This window comes from Hyla sarda, chromosome 1, assembly GCF_029499605.1.
Source record: "Hyla sarda isolate aHylSar1 chromosome 1, aHylSar1.hap1, whole genome shotgun sequence".
Classification (NCBI taxonomy): domain Eukaryota; kingdom Metazoa; phylum Chordata; class Amphibia; order Anura; family Hylidae; genus Hyla; species Hyla sarda.
Window position 1 is genome coordinate 289,843,608 of NC_079189.1, and position 21,290 is coordinate 289,864,897.

The window sequence follows — 21,290 nt, forward strand, 5'->3', positions numbered from 1 at the left end:
TATATGGTCTCCTCATGCTTCAGCCAACTCCAGTCTGTGCCATTCAGACACTATATGGTCTCCCCATGCTGCCACAAACTCCAGGCAGTCATTCAGCCACTATATGGTCTCCTCATACTGATGCCACCTCCAGGCTCTGTCATTGTGCTGCCATGTGACATGTGACTCCTTGTTATATTTGGTCCTTTGTACCCACATGCCGGGGTCCGGGACAATAAAACTTGGGAGTTAAAATTTCAATTAAAAAATCCTTAATTTAAAAATCTTAAATTTCTATTTAAAAATCTTAAATTTTAATGGTCTTATCATGCTTCTGCCAACTCCAGGCTGTGCCATTCAGCCACTATATGGTCTCCTCATGCTTCAGCCACCTCCAGGCTGTGTCATTCAGCCAATATATGGTTTACTGATGCTGCTGGGCCTGGGCCTAAAAAATTTTATGGTAGCACTAGGATAAATATTAAATTGAAATTTCAAAATTAATCTTTTAATCTTAGGGATTGTGAAGCCCTAGTGTCTACTCATGCTGCTGCCACCTCCATGCTGTGTCATTCAGCCACTATATAGTTTCCTCATGCTGCCAACACCTCCACGCTGTGTCATTTAGCCACTATATGGTCTCTTCATGCTGCCAACACCTCCACGCTGTGTCATTCAGCCACTATATGGTCTCCTTATGCTGCCAACACCTATACGCTGTGTCATTTGGCCACTATATGGTCTCCTCATGCTGCCAACACCTCCATGCTGTGTTATTCAGCCGCATCCAAGCTGTGCCATTCAGCCACTAAATAGTCTCCTTGTGCTGCCAACACCTCCACGCTGTGTCATTTAGCCACTATATGGTCTCTTCATGCTGTCAACACCTCCACGCTATGTCATTCAGCCACTATATGGTCTCCTCATGCTTCAGCCACATCCAAGCTGTGTCATTCAGTCACTATATGGTCTCCTTATGCTGCCAACACCTCCACGCTGTGTCATTTGGCCACTATATGGTCTCCTCATGCTGCCAACACCTCCATGCTGTGTCATTCAGCCACATCCAAGCTGTGCCATTCAGCCACTAAATGGTCTCCTTATGCTGCCAACACCTCCACGCTGTGTCATTTGGCCACTATATGGTCTCCTCATGCTGCCAACACCTCCACGCTGTGTCATTCAGCCACTATATGGTCTCCTCATGCTTCAGCCACATCCAAGCTGTGCCATTCAGCCACTAAATGGTCTCCTCATGCTGCCAACACCTCCACACTGTGTCATTTAGCAACTAAATTGTCTCCTCATGCTGCCAACACCTCCACGCTATGTCATTCAGCCACTATATGGTCTCCTCATGCTTCAGCCACATCCAAGCTGTGTCATTCAGCCACTATATGGTCTCCTTATGCTGCCAACACCTCCACGCTGTGTCATTCAGCCACTATATGGTCTCCTCATGCTGCCAACACCCCCACGCTGTGTCATTCAGCCACTATATTGTCTCCTCATACTTCAGCCACATCCAAGCTGTGCCATTCAGCCACTAAATGGTCTCCTCATGCTGCCAACACCTCCACACTGTGTGATTTAGCCACTAAATGGTCTCCTCATGCTGCCAACACCTCCATGCTGTGTCATTCAGCCACTATATGGTCTCCTTATACTGATGCCACCTCCAGGCTCTGTGATTGTGCCGCTCTGCGGGCGATTCTAAAAGCGATGCCTGTAATCTGCATATCATACTGAATAACAGTATTATTTCACTACCCCAGCACACTCCATATGCGAGTTAGAACAAAAAATTGAGGCTCTCGATAGGCCAGAAATAGCTGTTTTTAATATAGATTCGCCGCAAAGAAATTTGGATCTAACCAATTTTTTTAGGAAAATATGGCGAATCGGTGGAATTAAATTTTTCAAAAGTTTGCTCATCTCTAATCATGACCCTACTTACAGGGTACCTGAAATACGTATACATATACCTGGGCTACTTTCGTGCACACCGTCCTTTTGCTCATGGCTCAGCATCCAATCCCAGCAGGTCTCAGTGTAGGAACGTATCTGTTCCAGAATGTGGAGGACTCTCATCTCCTTTTTGGCTTGTCCATCATCTGGTTGGGAGAAGATGACATTGTGGAGTGCAGCATTTGCTCTCATCCGAGCATCTTTGTAATTCTGTGATTCCAGTGTCTTTCCATCTCTCTCAGTTTCATGCAAGATCTGGAGTAGCAGTGGAAGACAGCCAGATCTACGCATTGCCTGACAACTGTCCTGTGAGCTGGACATGGCCAACAGAGTACGTGACATGTCATCTTTATCTCGTGTAGCTAACATGGACAAAAGCCAGAACACAACCTCAACCTGCAAGGAAGAGTAGGTATTGCATTACTAGTACATACAATGTGTGCATTAATTTATCATTATGCACACAGACATTCACTTCTCAGTTTAATAGAGCCATTATTTTCTGCCTTATAAATGTAATATTCTAGATATTGTTACCTTGTTTTCTGGTTGACCAGAATTGTCCTCAGCTTGGGAGATGCTCTCTGTGAAGCTTTTCTCTGTAGGTTCATGACTTACATTGGTCTGTGAAAGATTATCATATATTACATTTTACATCAATACTCTTTCCCACACATATGAAATGACATACAGTTTATGCCAATAGAGTTAAGTTTCCAACCTCCACGATCACAGCAACATTACAGGACAAAACCGTGCTAAGGATCATGTTTCCATTCTATCCAGCTGGGGCCAGATCCTCATGTTGTAGAATGGTAGTGGATAGTATAAATCATCAGAAGGATGAGGACCTTTTTTCTATACTTAAGGGAGTATTCTGGAGGATACATTTTACTGCCCAGTTTGACAGTATAACATGAAAAAGCTTTACTCACCTACTGCCGATCCTCGGACAGTGCCATTCTTCACTGACAGTTCTTCCTCTTCTATGTTTCAACTCACAAGAAATGCTGCTCAGTCAATCACTGGGTAAAGCAGTAAAGCAGGTCACTGCTGATAGTGATTGACTGAGTGGGTATTTGCTATCAGATTTGCACCATTGGTTGTTTAGCATAAGGAGAGTACAGCTTTTTTATGTTATACTGTGCCACCCTGAGCATTTTTAAATGTACAATTTATCCTTGGAATTCTCTTTTACCTCTGTAGGTTGTTCTTGGTTTTCAATTCTTCGTATTTCTTCCAGCTGCTGTTCGATTTGCTCCATGCGGGAAGCTCGAATCTGCCAGACAGAAATGTTATATAAAACGTATCTAGTATTCAATAGGAAACAAATTCATGTTTTGCCCCATCATTTTGCACTTAATACCCCGTAATGACAAAGTGAAAACAGAATGTTAGAAAGCTTTGCTTATTTTTTGAAAAGGAAAAACTAAAATATTACATTGACATAAGTATTTAGACCCTTTACTTAGCACTTAGTTAAAGCACCTTTGGAGGTGATTATATCCTTCATTCTTCTTGGGTATGAGGTCACCAGGATTGAACACCTGGTTTTAGGGACTTCCTGCCATTCTTTCTTTCAAACTCTGTCAGGTTGGATGGGGACTCTCGGTGGAAGTCATTCTTAGGTCTCTCCAGAGATGTTCAGAGATGTCAGGGCTCTGGCTGGACCACTCAAGGACATTTACAGAGTCACAACTGTATTGTCTTGGCTGTGTGCTTAGGGTCATCGTCTTGTTGGAAGGTGAACTTTCAGCCCATTCTGAGGTCCAGGGCACTTTGAATCAGGCTTCCATTAAGAAAATCTCTGTACTTTGTTCCGTTCAGCTTTCCATCAACCCTAACCAGTCTCCCTGTGCGGATGTCTGTATGTATAATGTGTTTGTATATACTGAATGTGTGTATATATATTGTGTATGTCAGGGGGCCCAACAGAAGCCAAATGGTAGTGCCTGTTACCAATGTCCGGGTCATTGGTTGCAAGCCCCAGTGCTAAGTTTCTTCCATTTGAATACAGGATCTTTGGAGCTCAGCCAGAGTGACCATTAAGTCACATAATTTATAAAGGTCTTTTTTCTGATTATACAATGTAGTGGGGCAGCCAGCTCCAGGAAGAGACAGACAAGGAGAGCGCTCCTAGTGTGATACCGTAATGCAAAGAAAAAATAAACAGACAAGAAAACTTGCTCACCAAGTATAGTTGTACTGCGACCAAGTACAACTATGGTGAAGGCGTGAAGTGACCCTGCAACGGGCGAAGAGCGGCAGCTGCTCCTGGACACACAGGCGAAGAAATTAAACGGATCCCTCCAAGGAACAAACCAGGATAGAGGCAGCGCACAGGACTTCAAAGGTAAAATGGTTTATTTACCCGGCATGCAACGCGTTTCGCTGGATAACCAGCTTCATCAGGCAACTGATGCCTGATGAAGCTGGTTATCCAGCGAAACGCGTTGCATGCCGGGTAAATAAACCATTTTACCTTTGAAGTCCTGTGCGCTGCCTCTATCCTGGTTTGTTCCTTGGAGGGATCAGCTCCAGGAAGAGTCCTGGTTGCTCAAAACCTCTTCCATTTAAGAATTATAGAGGCCACTGTACTCTTGGGAACTTTCAGTATGTCTTTACCCTTCTCCAGATCTCTACCTGCAGTTCTTTTCACCTCATGGCTTGGTATTTGCTCTGATATGCATTGTCAGCTGTGAGATCTCATATAGACAGGGGTGTGTCTTTCCAAATTCTGTGCAATCAGCTGAATTTTCCACTATTGACTCCAATCAATGTGTAGAAACATCTCAAAGATGATCAAGAGAAATGGGAGGAGTCAGAGCTAAATTTCATATACCAAAGCAAAGGGTCTGAATACTTATATCCATGCAAAAGTTTATTTTATTTTTTTTTCCATTTTAATCATTTAGAAATTAATTTCTAAAATTCTGTATTCTCGGTATGGGGTATTAAGTGCTGAATAATGGGAGAAAACTTGTATATTTGATGTATCATTTCTATAATTATCTATTTTGTCTAGAAGACATATCAGCTCTATAGAAACTTCTGCAGGGAGTCTGCAGGGACATACTGTCCCTCCATAAGTTTGAATCGGTGGGGAGTTGTATCATGTTTCCCCAGATTCTATATTACAGAGGTGTCAGTGCTAGATAGGGAACATTCTCAATAGCGTTTTTCATGTCTTGTATATTTATTTTTGATTTTTTTAAATAAAATATATAGAAATATTGTAATCAAAATGTATATTTATATTGTTGAAAATGTCCCTATAATAAAAATGTTTAATCTTAATCTGAACTGTTTTAGATTTATTTTTTATTTTTTTAGTTAAAGGGGTAGTCCAGTGGTGAAAAACTTATCCCCTATCCTAAGGATAGGGGATAAGTTTGAGATCGCGGGGGGTCCGACCGCTGGGGCCCCCTGCGATCTCTCTGTACGGGGCCCCGGCTCTCCGCCGAGATAGCGGGTGTCGACCCCCGCATGAGGCGGTGGCCGACACGCCCCCTCAATACATCTCTATGGCAGAGCCGGAGATTGCCGAAGGCAGCGCTTCGGCTCTGCCATAGAGTTGTATTGAGGGGGCGTGTCGGCCGCCGCCTCGTGCGGAGGTCGACACGCCCCCTTCCCGCGGGCTGTCAGGGCTCCGTACAGGAGATCGCAGGGGGCCCCAGCGGTCGGACCCCCCGCGATCTCAAACTTATCCCCTATCCTTAGGATAGGGGATAAGTTGCTCACCACTGAATCACCACTGGACTACTCCTTTAAAGTAGGTCACAGGCAGAAAAATTTAGTTTTATGTGAACCACCTAAGAATCCAATCTTTTTTTGCATGCTGATTTTTTGTCCTTATAAGCAACGTGTAATCCTAAATATTTCTGTAATTTCACGAACATCTACTGGTGGCAGCAGAGTAAGGGTGCATTTTTGCCCCTTATCCGGTTTTGTGACCGTACTGAAAACCGTAGTATACCACTGTTTTTAGTCCGGTCACAAAACTGGATACAGGGCAAAAATGAGCCGACCGAAGTCACTATCTGACTCCGGAGGGTTCATTCAAGTGCATAAGATGCGGGCTACATCCCTGTATTAAAGAATCGTAGTGTGAATACACCTTAATAGTATTTGGCAAGATGTGACCATGCACCGTACTAGTGTACACAGCTACATTTTCAGAGTGTATAAACTCTAAGGATGTGGACATGTATTATTACAATTAAAAACTAGGTTGAAGAGGGTGTGTCCATGAATACAAGTTATCCTCTATACTCAGGGAACTGCTGGGACCCCCTGTCATCTCCAGAGCAGGGAACAGAGTCTTTTGTGAGAACAGAGCGGTCTTCCCTGCTTTATTCATTCTCTATGAGAACTGCTGACAATAGCCAAGTACAGCATTACAGCAGTGGTTACCATAGAGAATAAATGAAGCAGCGATGCACACAAGCAACCACTGCTCCATTCTAGAGGAAGACTCTGTTTCCTGTACTGGAGATCATGAGGATCCCAGCAGTCTGATCCCTCGTGATCAGATAGTTATTCCCTACCCTGAGGATAGGGGATAACTTGTATTCATAGGCAAACCCCTATCCATATCACTTATGAGAACATATAGATGTCATAAATAGACTGATCTGGAAAAAAAATCTGCTGTTTTGCTAGTAGCAGGACCAGGATGGAGCAGCTGACTGTCATTGGGTATACATTTTAAAGGTACCGTAGTTCACTTTGATCACACAGCTCCTTTAAGAGGACATTGAAAATCATCCCTAAATGCTATGTGGCAGTCACAATTTTTTGTTAATATATGATGGGCACTAGGGAAACACGCAAGAATTGTTTTTCCGGTGTGCAAGAAAGAATTATTGTGTCCTATGCTTCTTTGCTTCCATCTTCAAAACATACTGCTTTCAATTGTGAGCCCCAATGGGGACAGGGACCTATTTGAGTGTCCAGCGCTGCGGAATCAATGTGCGCTATATAAATAAAGTTATTATTATATTATGTCTGAATGGTAGCCACCACAATTATATGGCTTTAGTGACATTTAACCCTTTCCCAACCCCTCGAATTTTGACTTTTGGCTTATGTTTTCTTCCTCCTCACCTTCTAAGAATCATCGCATTTTTATTTTTGCACTGACAGTTGTATAAGGGCTTATTTTTGTACATAATGTATTCAAGATTCCAGAAAAATATTATTTGCATAGCAAAATTTAAACAAAAATGAAAATTACAAAATATATATTGTGGAGCTCACAATAGAAGACACAAGGTTAACTGGGACCTCTCACACCCCAAGAGTAAAAATGAATAATCAAAAAGAAACTATGTTTCCTCAGTGTATTATTCATTCTCATTGATTTAAGGTGTGATGGATAATTGGGTCACTTAACTCTAAGAGAGATCACTTAGAGTATTAATGTACAATATACAATAAACTGCAGGGCCCTTGTGGACATTTTAAAATAACTATAGTATACTACTTTCAAGTATATTCACACTTTATATATAGAAAAAAATATATAATATGCAATTGTCCCACATTGAGATCCTGTATAATGGGGGAGAAAAACTAATGTCCTTATAAAAATAAAATACATTTATTTTTATAAGGACATTATTTTTTTTCCATTATACAAGATCTCCATGTAGGACTGAGAAAACTTGTTTTTTTGGTTTATAAAATTGAAACAAAATGGAATTGCACAACTTTGTGGGACAATGATTTTTTTTATAAATAAATATATATATATATATTTATAGAGAGAGAGAGATATATATATATAGAGAGAGAGAGAGAGTAGTACAACATTTCTGTGGTCTCACACCACCTTTTTCAAGTGAAAGGTGGTGTGAGGCCATAGAAACGTTGTCCTATTTTTAGCTGGAATAAACCACTCTATATTTTGCTACTCCGGTGTGCTGCAGCCGTTCCTTTTTCTCTGCATTTGTGGACCCAGGACCAGGGTCCCTGAGACACTTGCACCAACATACAGAGAATTTTTTCTCTTTTGAGAGTGCTGCTTTGTCATATATATATTTACACAAAAATATTCTACAGGTCAGTATGCATATGCATAACATTGATCTATTAAATTGCTGGTACAGCCTAAAATAGGCCTCAGGCTGCAATTAAACAGTTAAATGAGCGGCATCTGAGTAATCTTTGATGTCAGTCATTACAGGTGTGTGTCACCCAACCCATGGGGTAAGTGTACTTCAAGATGGGGTTAAAGGGGTTTTCTTGGAAAAATTTTGGAGTTTGACAGCTGTAGCACCAGGATGTAAGAATGTCAGTGTACAGAGCAAGAAGTCTTGGCTCCACACATTGTGTATAGGCCTCACAGGGTTACTGCAGCTCAGCTCCCATTTACTTTAAATGGGCACTGTCAGATACAACAACTTTTGATATGTTGTAAAGCATGCAGAACCAATAGGTTTTGCAATTGCTTTTATTAGAAAATTTTCAGTATTTCATACTGAAAAAGCCAGTCAGACAACTGCCCCCCCCCCCTGCCTGCTTGGACACATACTAGTTCTGCTGTGTCCATACATCATCACCTATGTCATGTACACACTTCCTTGATTGACAGCTGTGAGTGCAGGGCTCACAGCTGGAGGAAAAATAATCCCACTGTCAGCTTGTGTCCCGCTACCGTCAGTGAGGACAAGCTGGGAGTTGTAGTTTTGCTAATGCTAGGGGAGATGTGAGCAGACAGCATACTGAGGGAGGGGGCGGAGACCTGCACAGTGAGGCCACGCCTCTCCCTTTGAGAGGAATTCAGACTAGTGAGCTAAATTAAAAGTGTAATAAAAAAAATAAAGGTGCTAGACACATACAAATTGTATGTACATGGTCAGGATTAGGTACTGAGTGATATATTTAAAAAATGTTCTTTTGTCAGATCTGACGGGTACGCCTTAATGGGAACTGAGCTGCAGTAACATAGCATGGCCAGTACACAGTGTACGTTGCTGAGGCTTCCAGCTCCATACACGATGTATGAACTGATCGTAAGGGGAACCCCTTACTTTATATAATGAGAAGGCTTTGGGTAATGACTGTATATTCAGGAATTGCAATTTATGTTGTTTCCATTAAATTCCTAGAGCTTCACTGTAGTTCTGCATTTTAATCAATCTATGCAGAAATTCCTGTATCACAGGCATTGTACTACATTGTTTGTATTTACAATGAATACTGCCAACAGCTATAAAAGAATCATCATGTATATCTCATACCTGTACAGTATTTCTCTCATGCTCAGGGGCCATTACACAGTAAGATGGAGTGGTAATAATATTTAATTAGATTTTTTTCTTCTTCTGCTGTAAATGCTTCCTTGCAAAACTCAAAATAACCTGGGTCCAAAGGCTTTAGCTAAGTGGCTGTTTATGAAAATTTAATGATACTTTCCATCAAGTAGCTATGCAGCTTTTAGCAGACTAGATGCTGTTTCTATTTAATTCTCTTAGTTTAAAGGGTTATGTATGTTTGGGGATCATCAGGGCTCTCCAGCACTAGCAGATTTCCTGTTCCTCTCAGTCCATTTCCACAGCCAGTGCATATAAGTCTTCTAGGTTTCTTCTCCCTTTATCTAATAAGATGTATAGATAGGGAAGAGACATGGGTGTAGGGGTAGGATAACATTTTTAGAAGGTTCCCTACGTAGACTTATAGTAAAGTGTTATTCCCATCTTAGATAGAATATGCCATATATGTCTGACATGTGAAGGTTTTACCTTTAGGACCCAAATGCATCTCCTGAACTTAGGTCCCAATCCCCATAATGCTTTACGAGGTGACCGCTGGCTGCTGCATCTAGGTGGGGACTGAGCAGAAGTGGCTGGGATTACAGAAACAGCCAAGCTTACAGTGTTCTACTGTTTCTCCAAGAGAAGTATTGCACCAGAACCAAGATTATAACCTACATACAGCATCAGAACTAAGCTCATTACATAAATACAGCAACAGAATTAATCTAATAACATAACTACAATACCAGAAGAAATGCATCTCACCCAGACTGCAAATGACAATCTTTCCTGTCTACATCTCCTCTCTTTTTCAACTACACTGTGCCCCTAAACAGAATATCCCCTGAATATAATAGTTCTATACACTGCACCCCCAAAATACAATAGCTCCACCATTACATTGTTGAATATAATAGTGCTCCACCTTGTGCCCCTTGAATATAATAAATACATACACTGTGTCCCCTCAATAAAATTATACCCGCACTGTGCCTCCTGAATTAAAAAAATGCACCAATTGCACCAAAATATGCCATTTAAAAATACCTGTACTCTATCCCACTATGCCTCATGCATAAAAGTATGTCCCAAATACTTCTCACACTGTGCGTCCTGATTTAAAAACAATGCCCAGCCTGTTCCTCATATTGTCCCCCCTGAATACAGATATGCCCTTTTGTTTTCTCTGAATAAAACAATGTCAACTCGATGCCCTGTAAGGTAACACAGCTGCAGTAAAGAATACTCACCTCCTGATGTTCCTGTGCTGTTATTCAGCCAGGCATCTCCTATGTCATAGAGAAGGCAATGTAGTGAGCGTGGTAAGGGTGCCTTGCATCATGTAGCACCATTACCATACTCAATTGGCCATGTCTTAAGGATGTGGATATAAATGAATCCAAGGAAGGGGAAACAGGTTCTCCCTGGTTCAGCCATCTTTGCTTACATCCCAAAACTTAGAGGGCTGTGCCAAAAATTGCAAATTGACATTACTTATAGAGATTTGCAAGCAGCTTTAACATCCATTTCAGACTATGTTCCTTTAGAGACAAGTTGGACAAGTTGTTTACCCAGTCTGAACATCCAAGCCGAGTCTAAACAAGTGAAGCCAAGTATCAGCTAGAATTTTAAAGCTTGTGACTGATATTTGTATTTGACCACTATATGTTCTACTCTTCTATCAAGAGCTTCATATAGCAAGTTTAGGTCCACAAATCCATTACTAGATCCATTAAATGCTACAGGTCAATATATTACATCTTTTAAAGACACCTGAGAGCTGCTTTTAATATATGCATTAATGGCACAGAAAATGTTCTACTCATTATTTCCATGATGGCGCTTCGCTACCGCGTGCACTTAGCAACCTGCTCCAGGGACAAATTCCCTGCTTGCCTCTTTCTATCTTCACAACTGGCACGAGGATTTAATATTCGTAAGATACCCAGATTTGTCGTTTTCTCTGTGACTTGGAATATAATGTAATACTATGATCTGTGATGAATGTTGTTGGGTGTAGTTATAGGGGTGCAGAGATAGCACTCCCATCTAGGCCATAGTGCCTGGGGGTGTCCACATAAAAAGATCATAATTTCATAAAAGGGGCGCCTGTTACAACCCTGCAGTAGGGTTCAGGATTCTTAAAGGGGTACTACGGGGGAAAACTATTTATTTTAAATAAAATGGTGCCAGAAAGTTGTACAGATTTGTAAATTACTTCTATTAAAAAATCTTAATCATTCCAGTACTTTTCAGCTGCTGTATACTACAGAGGAAGTTCTTTTCTTTTTGAATTTATTTTCTGTATGTCCACAGTGCTCTCTGCTGACCTCTCTGTCCATGTCAGGAACTGTCCAGAGCAGGAGCAAATCCCCATAGCAAACTTATCCTGTTCTGGACAGTTCCAGACATGGTCAGAGGTGTCAGCAGAGAGCACTGTGGTCAGACAGAAAATAAATTCAATAAGAAAAGAACTTTCTCTGTAGTAAGCAGCAGCTGATAAGTAATGGAAGGATTAAGATTTTAATAGAAGTAATTTACAAATCTGTTTAACTTTCTGGCACCAGTTGATTTAAAATAAATAGTTTTCCACCGGGGTACCCCTTTAAGTGTCTGGCGTTGGTCTCTTTTTATAGTCTTCTCTCTTCTATGATTATTACTAGCAGTTACATCATAGCTCCCATTAACTCCACTTTTCTTTTACTCTTAGTTCCTACCTGAGCTCTTTGTACCATTTCATCTGCTGTACCAAATCTTTCTTCCAGCACACATTGCAAATGCTCTGACTCAAACTCCAACTGTTGCCGAATAAGATCGATCTGCATGGAGAACTGGAAAAAAAAGTGATCAGGTAAAAAAAAAAAAAAAAGGACATACAATGGAGGTATGTATAATATGTGCATATAAATCATGGTGCCACTCTTTCTAAGGCTCACCGTCTCAACCTGAGGCAGCTCCTCCAAACGCTTGGACAGACTTTGAAGCTGGGAGTAATACCATAGCTTCTCCTTTTCTTCCTTATCAATCTCTGCTATCAACAGAGCTCTGGCAAAATAAATATATATTTAAAAAAAAAAACTTTTATATTACAGCTGCTTGTCTATATACTGCTGACCAACCGGTAATGCAGCTAAACAATTTATCTGAATATTTTTGCTAGTAATTAGTGTTGATTTAGCAAAATGTGTGTGTAATACAATATTTGCCTAGAATATTTACTAGACATAAATGTGATGTCCCGGTACAGGACCTGGTCCTGTCCCTGTCTAAAGTCCCCTCAGCCAAAGTCCTTTCATTCCCATAGGGCTCTCCTGCATGTATAGGATATATATATATGTATAGGACCTTTCCCGGGTCACGTGATGTTCAGTTGTAATGTATACTTGCTTAAGGACCTTCCAGAGTCATGTGATGTACCCAGAGTTCACTGGGTTCAGGACTTACAGGTTTGCTGACCAATGAGCTTAGTCCAGCCCCTTATTATATAAAAGGCTGTAGCCACTAAATTCACTCCCTTATCTCCTGGACACCAAGCAAGCAAAAACATCTCAGCAGAATTCTCAATTCATCTAGGCCAAAGCCTAAGAACCTGCAGCCACTAAACCGTGAGTTACAAAGCTCAATCTATCAAATCCTGTGTGACTACTACCAGCTAAATATTATAATTAGTAGCACAGTGGCCTGCATCAAAGCTCATTGCTTCAAAGTCCCAGCAAAGCCTGTGAGGAACCTGCATTCCGGTTACCTCTTAAAAGACTGTTATGTATAAAGACTGTTGCATAATATCTTCAAGTAAAGTTCTTCAGTTTATTCATAAAGTCTGCTGTGGACATTCCGTTATTTTCCGTACCGTTTCTGGGACAGTTGGCGGTAGGACCATTAACACTAAGGAAACCTCACCCTGGCGTCACGACATCTAAGGGTTAATACCACCAGATCCTGCACTTACATCATCACAACACCCCAGACACCACAACTCTCCTGGTTCACCACATAAACTAGACTTATATTACTCCATAAATTGTGTCATTTAACACTGTGCAAGCAAAACTTACAAGTTCAGTGTATTCACATTATGTATGCTATAAAATATAGACTGTGAATTTCTTATCCATTTAGGTTACTTGTAAAACATCAATTGTTTCTAGGTAACAAGTAGACTCTAGGATAAACCAATTTCTTTATGTCATTAGATGATCTTCTTTCTCCATTTTTTTATTGTATAACATTTACTTTTAGTGGGCTTTTAATTCTAGCCTTGCAAAAGTTCTTACCTCTCCTTGTCCAGTTCTGACTTCAGTGTCCCACTGGACCGACTTTCTACCCTTCCTTTCTTTTGAGAACTGTCAGTGTATACGGATGAAGCTCCAGATACCCGACCCAAGACAACAGAGGGATCCGGAGGACCAATCCCTGATGATGCATACTGATTATATATACCAGAATTATCACCTTGCAGAGCTGAAACAGAAGATGATGGTTAGGAAAGTATTTTTACCTATTGTTAGATGTATCCATCCTCACTTAAAATGTTTGTTTGGCCAACATTCCTTACATACACATTAATATTTGGCACAACCCGATACTTCTCTCCTCCAACATCATATGCCAGGAAAGACTCGAGAGGCCCATACACATGTGTCACTAGATTGGTCTTGACAGAGCCAGGTGTATGGGCACCTTTATGTAACTTTGAAAATATATCTTATTAGAGTAAACTGGGATCTTATTTACCATGCAGCAGCCCTCTGTGTAGTTTAAAATAGTAAATACGACGCATGATGGAGAGGTGGGGCTGCAGTTTCATTCACTATTTCAGTGAGGTGGATAGGGGAGATGGAGCTGAAGGAGGAAGGCATCTAATGAGTTCAGATCATACTGCTCTTATATTACTACAGGAGGTACTTACCCACTGTAACGCCGAGCGCTCCGGGTCCCGCGGCTTCCCCAGAGCGCTCACGGCGTTATAGTAACAGCAGAGCTCCGGTCTCTGTCTCTGACCACGAGCGCTGCTGTGTTCATGCCGGTGGGGACGCGATCCTTGTGGCTGGTCAGACCCGTTCACGGATCGCGCCCTGTTCTACTCACCCTCCTCTGGTGGCTGTCTCGTCCCATCGTGCGCGGCCCCGCTCCCTAGGGCGTGCGCGCCGATGTTCTAAGATTTAAAGGCCCAGCGCACCGCTAATTGGTGCCTGGCCCAATTAGTTCAATCACCTCCCTACTCATAAATACTCACTTCCCCTTCCTTTCCTTGCCGGATCTTGTTGCCTTGTGCCCTGAGAAAGCGTTATAGTGTGTTCCCAAGCCTGTGTACCCAGACCTTCTGCTGTTGCCCCTGACTATGAACCTCGCTTGCCCTGACCTTCCGCTACGTCTGACCTCGCCTCTGTCTAGTCCTTGTGTACCTCGCCAGTCTCAGTTGCCTGAGAGGTCGAGTCGCTACTGGGGAACACGACCTGGTAGTTACCGCCGCAGCAAGTCCATCCCGCTTTGCGGCGGGCTCTGGTGAACACCAGTAACTGCTTAGAACCGATTCCCCAGTACGACCCCCGTCATCGCCTCTCAGGTACAGAGGATCCACCTCCAGCCGCTAGTCCGGACCCTGACACCCACCCAGCAAGCATTAGAAAAAAAAGTGCATTTACAGACATTGACAAGGGAAAATTAAATTTATACAGGTTATACACCAACACATTATGATCTTTTTGTCTTTTGTGATGTCTCAAACAAACACTACTATTATATAAATGTTGCTAAGAAGTTTGTGTTGCAATACTGACCTTTTCTCTGATCCAAAACATCTGGCTGCAGTGTCGTTGTTGATACATCTTGTACAAGTTTGTCCTGGAGATGTTTTAAGACCTCCTAAAAGCAAGAAAAGATAAAAAATACTTATGTTTTCATGAAAAATTAGATATATGGATGACTGTATTATGTATTTACTTGAATAAGCCTCATAGCCATGGGGTGCCTTGATGCCCTTAGATTTTAAATAGCATTTCTTACATTCCATTTTCATATACTCAAAATGGAACTCAAATGGAAGAGGAAATATAGCTATGAGAGCAGACATAGATAAAGACATGTGTCTGGGGAGGGCAAAATGTCAAAGTGTGCTGGCAGCAGGGCCCAGAGGAGGCAACAGTACATTCAATTGACAGCCTTTTTCTTTGAGTAACTTTAAGAAGTTAAAAGTCATCCACATGTTAAAACAGTCGACAGATTGTGGTTTTTCTTTTATAAACATAAGTAAGATAAAGTCAGTGGAGTATTAAGTACCCAGGGGATCATTGTTCTCATTCATTTTAACATATGATACAAACAATGAGGGCCAAATGGAGAAAGCAAGAGGAAGATAAAAGAGGTTGTCCACTGGTGATCATCGAGGTCCCAGTGAGCATCACAATATTAAATAAGACAAATGAATGCTGCCTATTTTTTATTTTTTTTTATTTACTGCAGTCTGATAAACAAAATAACCCATCAACTATAACTGAAGCTAAATTAATGTAAAATGGCAGTCAGAATGCCAGGAAGCAAAAAAGGCCACACAATCTGCAGGCATCATGTCATAGAGCAGGATAAGCTGAGCAAATGGATATAGTGGGAAAAGTTCAAGGATAATTTGTCATTTATTCATGTTAATCTCTGTTCATTCTGGGTTATGTAGTCAAGTGGGCTATACTACTCAATGATTGACAGCTCTCTGTATAAGTGTGTATATGGAGAGCTGTCAGTTACTGAGTAGGACCACCCACTGCAGTGAGAGTTATGCAAAATGCATAAAACAGGTGGCTGTTTTGGTTTTCCAGGTATCTCTGGTTGCTGCAAAAATGTCAGATGGGGCCAGGGGGCTGTCATTCTGGAAAGGTTGGACCCACATCTTATCCAACCTTTATGGCATATTGAGATGGGAATACCAATTTAAGGGGTTAAATAAGTTATATAAATGACAAAGCGTCTTTTCACATACTAACCACCTTATTATTCTTGTTTTAGGGTGTATTGACACATACAGTATCCAGCAAATATTTGATGCACAGGATTTGAAGCTGCAGATTTTATACTGCAGATTTCAATGTAAACTAAAAGACTGAACACAGCTTCATATCTGCAGCTTCAAATCCTGCACATCAGGATACTGTACATGTGAATACACCCTTAGGGTAGGGTCACATGTGCCGTATTGTGCTGTGTATTTGCTGCTGCGTATTTTCCTACCCATAGACTTCAATAGGAGCAGCAAATACGCAGAAAAATACATCAAATGTGACCCTACCCTTAAGCTGTAATTTTTAGTTGGAGTTGCATCATTTCTTTGTGAAAAATTCCATAATTTCAGGAAAAATTTGAAAATTTAGCATTTTTCTAACTTTGAAACTCTCTGCTTGTAAGAAAAATAGACATCCCAAATAAATGATATATTGATTCACATATACAATATGTCTACTTTATTTTGGCATCATAAAGTTGACATGTTTTTGAAGACATTAGAGGGTTTCGAAGTTTAGCAGTGATTTTCAAGATTTTCACGACAATTTCTAAATCTGAAGTTTTCAGGGACCAGTTCAGTTTTGAAGTGAATTTTAGGGCCTTTGTTAGAAATCCCCCATAAATGAACCCATTGTGAAAACTTTACACCTCAAAGTATTCAAAGTGACATTTAGTAATTTTTTTTTTTTTTTACTCTTTAGGTGTTTCACAGGAATAGCTGCAAAGTGGAGGAGAAAACTCAAAATCTAAATTTTTAACACTAACATGTTATTGTAGCCCCATTTTTTATTTTTTTTTTACAAGGGGTAACAGGAGGAAAAAGCCCCACAAAATTTGTAACCCCATTTCTTGTAAGTATGGAAATACCTCATATGTGGTGCTCTGCGGGTGTACTCCACCCTCAGAAGAGAAGGAGCAAGATTAGGCTGAAATGGTTTTGGGGGGGGGGGGCATGTCGCATTTAGGTAGCCCCCCCCCATAGTACCAGAATAACGGGAACCCCCCACATGGCACTCCATTTTGGAAGGTACACCCTTCAAAGAACATAAAAGGGGACACAGTGAGCCTTAACTCCACACAGGTGGTCCACGACATTTTCTTAAACTTTGAGGTTTAAATGAAAAATGTGTTTTTTAACACTAAATTGCTGATATTACCCCAAATTTAGCATTTTCATAAAGGGGTAATAGGTAAAAAATCAACCCCAAATTTGTAGCCCCATTTCTCTCGAGTAAGGACATACCCCATATGAGGATATAAAATGCTCTGCTGGTGAACTACAGGGCTCAGAAAGGAAGGAGCAAAATTTGGCTTTTGGAGAGGGAATTTTGCTGAAATGGTTTTTGGGGGGGCATGCCGCAATTAGGAAGCCCCTATGGTGCCAGAACAGAAGAAACCCCCAACATGGCATACAATTTTGGAAGCTACACCCCTTAAGGAATATAACAAGGGGTACAGTGGGCCTTAACTCCCCACAAGTGGTTCACAACATTTCGTTAAACTTTGAAGTTTAAATGAAAATTGTGTTTTTTTACACTAAATTGCTGATGTTACCCCAAATTTTGCATTTTCACAAGGGGTAATAGGGAAAAAATCACCTCATAATTTGTAGCACCATTTCTCTTGAGTAAGGAAATACCCCATATGCGGATGTTAAATGCTCTGCTGGTGAACTACAGGGCTCAGAAGGGAAGGAGCAAAATTTGGCTTTTGGAGAGGGAATTTTGCTGAAATGTTTTTTTTGGGGGGCATGTCGCATTTAGGAAGCCCCTATGGTGCCAGTACAGCGGGGAACCCCATACATGGCATACTATTTTGGAAACTAAACCCCTCAAGGAATGTAACAAGGGGTACAGTGGGCCTTAACTCCCCACAGGTTTTTCACAACATTACGTTAAAGTTTGGCGTTTAAATTATTAAAAATTAGTTTTTTTACACTAAATTGCTGATGTTACCCCAAATTTTGCATTTTCACAAGGGGTAATAGGGAAAAAATCACCCCATAATTTGTAGCACCATTTCTCTTGAGTAAGGAAATACCCCATATGCGGATGTTAAATGCTCTGCTGGTGAACTACAGGGCTCAGAAGGAAGGAGCAAAATTTGGCTTTTGGAGAGGGAATTTTGCTGAAATGTTTTTTTGGGGGGGGCATGTCGCATTTAGGAAGCCCCTATGGTGCCAGTACAGCGGGGAACCCCATACATGGCATACTATTTTGGGAACTAAACCCCTAAAGGAATGTAACAAGGGGTACAGTGGGCCTTAACTCCCCACAGGTTTTTCACAACATTACGTTAAAGTTTGGCGTGTAAATTAAAAATTTTAAATTATTAAAAATTAGTTTTTTTTACACTAAATTGCCGGTGTCACCCCAAATTTTGCATTTTCACAAAGGCTTATAGGAGAAAAAATCTCCAAAATTTGCTCCATTTCTTGTAGTAGAAAAATACCCCATATGTAGAGGCAAAGTGCTCTGTGGGCACACTACAGGGCTCAGAAGGAGCAAAATTTGGCTTTTGGAGAAAGAATTTTGCTAAAATGGTTTTTATGCCAGAACAGTGGGAACCCCCCACTTTGCACTCCATGTTGGAAACTACACACTGGTTTTGTTGCCAGAACAGTGGGAACCCCCCACTTTGCACTCCATGTTGGAAACTACACCCCATATAGAATCCATTTAGGGGTGTAGCGAGTTTTGTGACCGTACAGGTGTTTGAGGAAAGTTTGTAAAACTAAGCAGTGAAAATGAAATTTCAAATTTGGATGCATATTTTGCACTTTTAGCACCAATTTTTTTTTCACTACCACAAAAATATAAAACTACACCTGCCAAGTAGAGATGAGTCAAGTTACAGTGATTCGATTCGTCACAAACTTCTCGGCTCATCAGTTTCTGACTTTAGCCTGTATAAATGAGTTCAGCTTTCAGGTGCTCCGGTGGGCTGAAGACTCACTCCTAGGACTGTATCCACCTTTTCCAGCCCACCGGAGCACCTGAAAGCTGAACTCATTTATGCAGGCTAAAGTCAGCAACTGCCGAGCCGAGAAGTTTGTGACTAATCGAATCACTGTAACTTCGCTCATCTCTAATGCCAAGGTATTCATCTAGGGGTATGATAGGAATTTTTTGTTTTGTTATGGGTTTAACAAGATGGTGAAAATATAAAACTACACCTGCCAAGGTATTCATCTAGGGGTATAATGGGGTCCACAGACTTGGACAGGGGTGAATCTGCCTGGGTGTATGGTGGTTAGTACAAGGACATCACGCTTGTCCCTGTACTTGACAAGCATCATGTTGTCCTTGCACACAGCCTTGCTTTCCCCCTTGTTAAATTTTTGCCGTACAAAAATTTTAGGCAGATCCCTTTGGTTTTGTCTAATGGTACCACAGGCCACAGTACCCTTGGCAAACAGGCATTGTAGTAATGGGACACTAGTATAAAAATTGTTAAGGTAGATATTATACCCTTGATCTAGCAGGGGGTGAACTTTAAGCACAGGGGGACACTCTGGGGGATCTATTTTTTAGTCTTTGCTCTCATAGACTCTATATTTGTGCGTGTAGCCTGTTGTGCTCTTGCACAATTCATAAAGTTTTATCCCATACCTGGCCCGTTTGTTTGGCAGGTATTGCCTAAAGTGCAACCTTCCCTTGAAGTAAACAAGCGACTCGTCCACTGCAATCTCTTTTTTTCTGGGGTGTACACTTCAGAACATTTTTGGTTTAAATAGTTAAGGGCAATTTTTATTATTGGTATAGTGGAGAAATTTTAGGAGAACTTCAAACTGAGCTCTTGTCATGACAGCACGGTACAATGGATTATGGTAAATCAAATCATTACTCCAATAAGCGAATTATGTTTTTTTTTTAAATTATGCCCATGTTTAACAAAAGGGCAAATTTTTTTTTTTTTTACTGTAGTGGATTGGTTGGTGTCCACTGGTAAGGCCTGGCATGATATGCCTGTGGATTGGCCATAGTGAATTGCTCGCCATACCTGTTGGCTTCTTTTAACCCCGTGGTGTTAACACCAATGCCTGCAGTGGCCACAAACTCAGGCAAATGGGGTATAAAGCTTGAAGCCGGAGCCCACTCAGAGATGGTACTAGGACCTGGTTCAGTACTATGCCTAGGGCGGTGGCGGGGAGGTTCCTCGTCAGAATCAGTAGAGGACAAGGAAGAAGAAGAGGGCAAATAAAGCAACTCTTCACCGCTGTCTGAGCCTGAGGAAGATGCCAAGAAGGCATATGCCTCCTCAGTGCTGTACGTGCGACGGCTTGAGAGTTCCGAAAAACAGTGGCAAAGTGTATCTGATGTACCAACCAATTTTTTAATAATAATCATTTTTTTTTTTTTACGGAAACAAACAACCAAAATGTAACCACGCTACAAACAATAAAACAGTGGTGAACTGTCACCGCTGTCCTGAATCCCTAGAACTAAGCTCGCGGTGAGACCAGTATAGAAAAAAAAAACTGAAACTGTAACAGCACCACTAGTACTATAATATGTCACTAATAACTAATACTATATATATATATATATATATATATATATATATATAAACATTTTTTTTTACTTTTTTAAATATTTTTTTTGTAACTAACGGAAAAACGGAAACACAAAGCAAATACTAGAAATAAAAACTGTCACGGCTGTCACAAATCAGTGATGGACTAGGTAAAAACATAAAAAGGTAGTATGGAGATGTGTGAGGTGGTGATGGGATGAAAGGGTGACAGACACTTCATGGGCACTGACAGTAATTTTTATTGTTTGTTCTTCACTGTCACAGTTATGGTTAGTGACAGACTTCGATGTCTTCACTGTCGCAGGGTAAGGGGCTCTGCAGGGGCACTTTATTACTCTTTTAACTTTTTTTAGCTTTTATAAAAGCTGTTTTCACTGTATGTTCTTTCTTCTGCTACACTAACTGCGGCTCCCATCGCTACTCAGACAGAAGTGAGAGCTTTGCAGCCGGCTTTACTGTAACAAAGAAGTTGATACACTGTGATTGGTCCACAGGGAACAATCACAGTGATCGCTGACCAGGACCAATCACAGATGGCCCTGGGATGTCAGGCAG

The 21,290-nt window shown here is 41.1% G+C and overlaps 1 protein-coding gene across 4 annotated transcripts in view; it reads right to left on the reverse strand.

Annotated features, from left to right (window-relative positions):
* Positions 1-21,290, reverse strand: part of APC2 (APC regulator of WNT signaling pathway 2) — an 86,841-nt gene that overhangs the window by 37,879 nt on the left and 27,672 nt on the right. For all 4 annotated transcript variants that reach the window (XM_056516744.1, XM_056516755.1, XM_056516761.1 and 1 more), the window contains 7 exons: positions 14,987-15,071; positions 13,481-13,667; positions 12,143-12,251; positions 11,924-12,037; positions 3,146-3,226; positions 2,485-2,571; positions 1,965-2,343 (listed from right to left, as the gene is read on the reverse strand). In XM_056516744.1, coding sequence (XP_056372719.1) covers positions 1,965-2,343; positions 2,485-2,571; positions 3,146-3,226; positions 11,924-12,037; positions 12,143-12,251; positions 13,481-13,667; positions 14,987-15,071 — 1,042 coding nt within the window. The remainder of the gene's footprint in view (positions 1-1,964; positions 2,344-2,484; positions 2,572-3,145; positions 3,227-11,923; positions 12,038-12,142; positions 12,252-13,480; positions 13,668-14,986; positions 15,072-21,290) is intronic.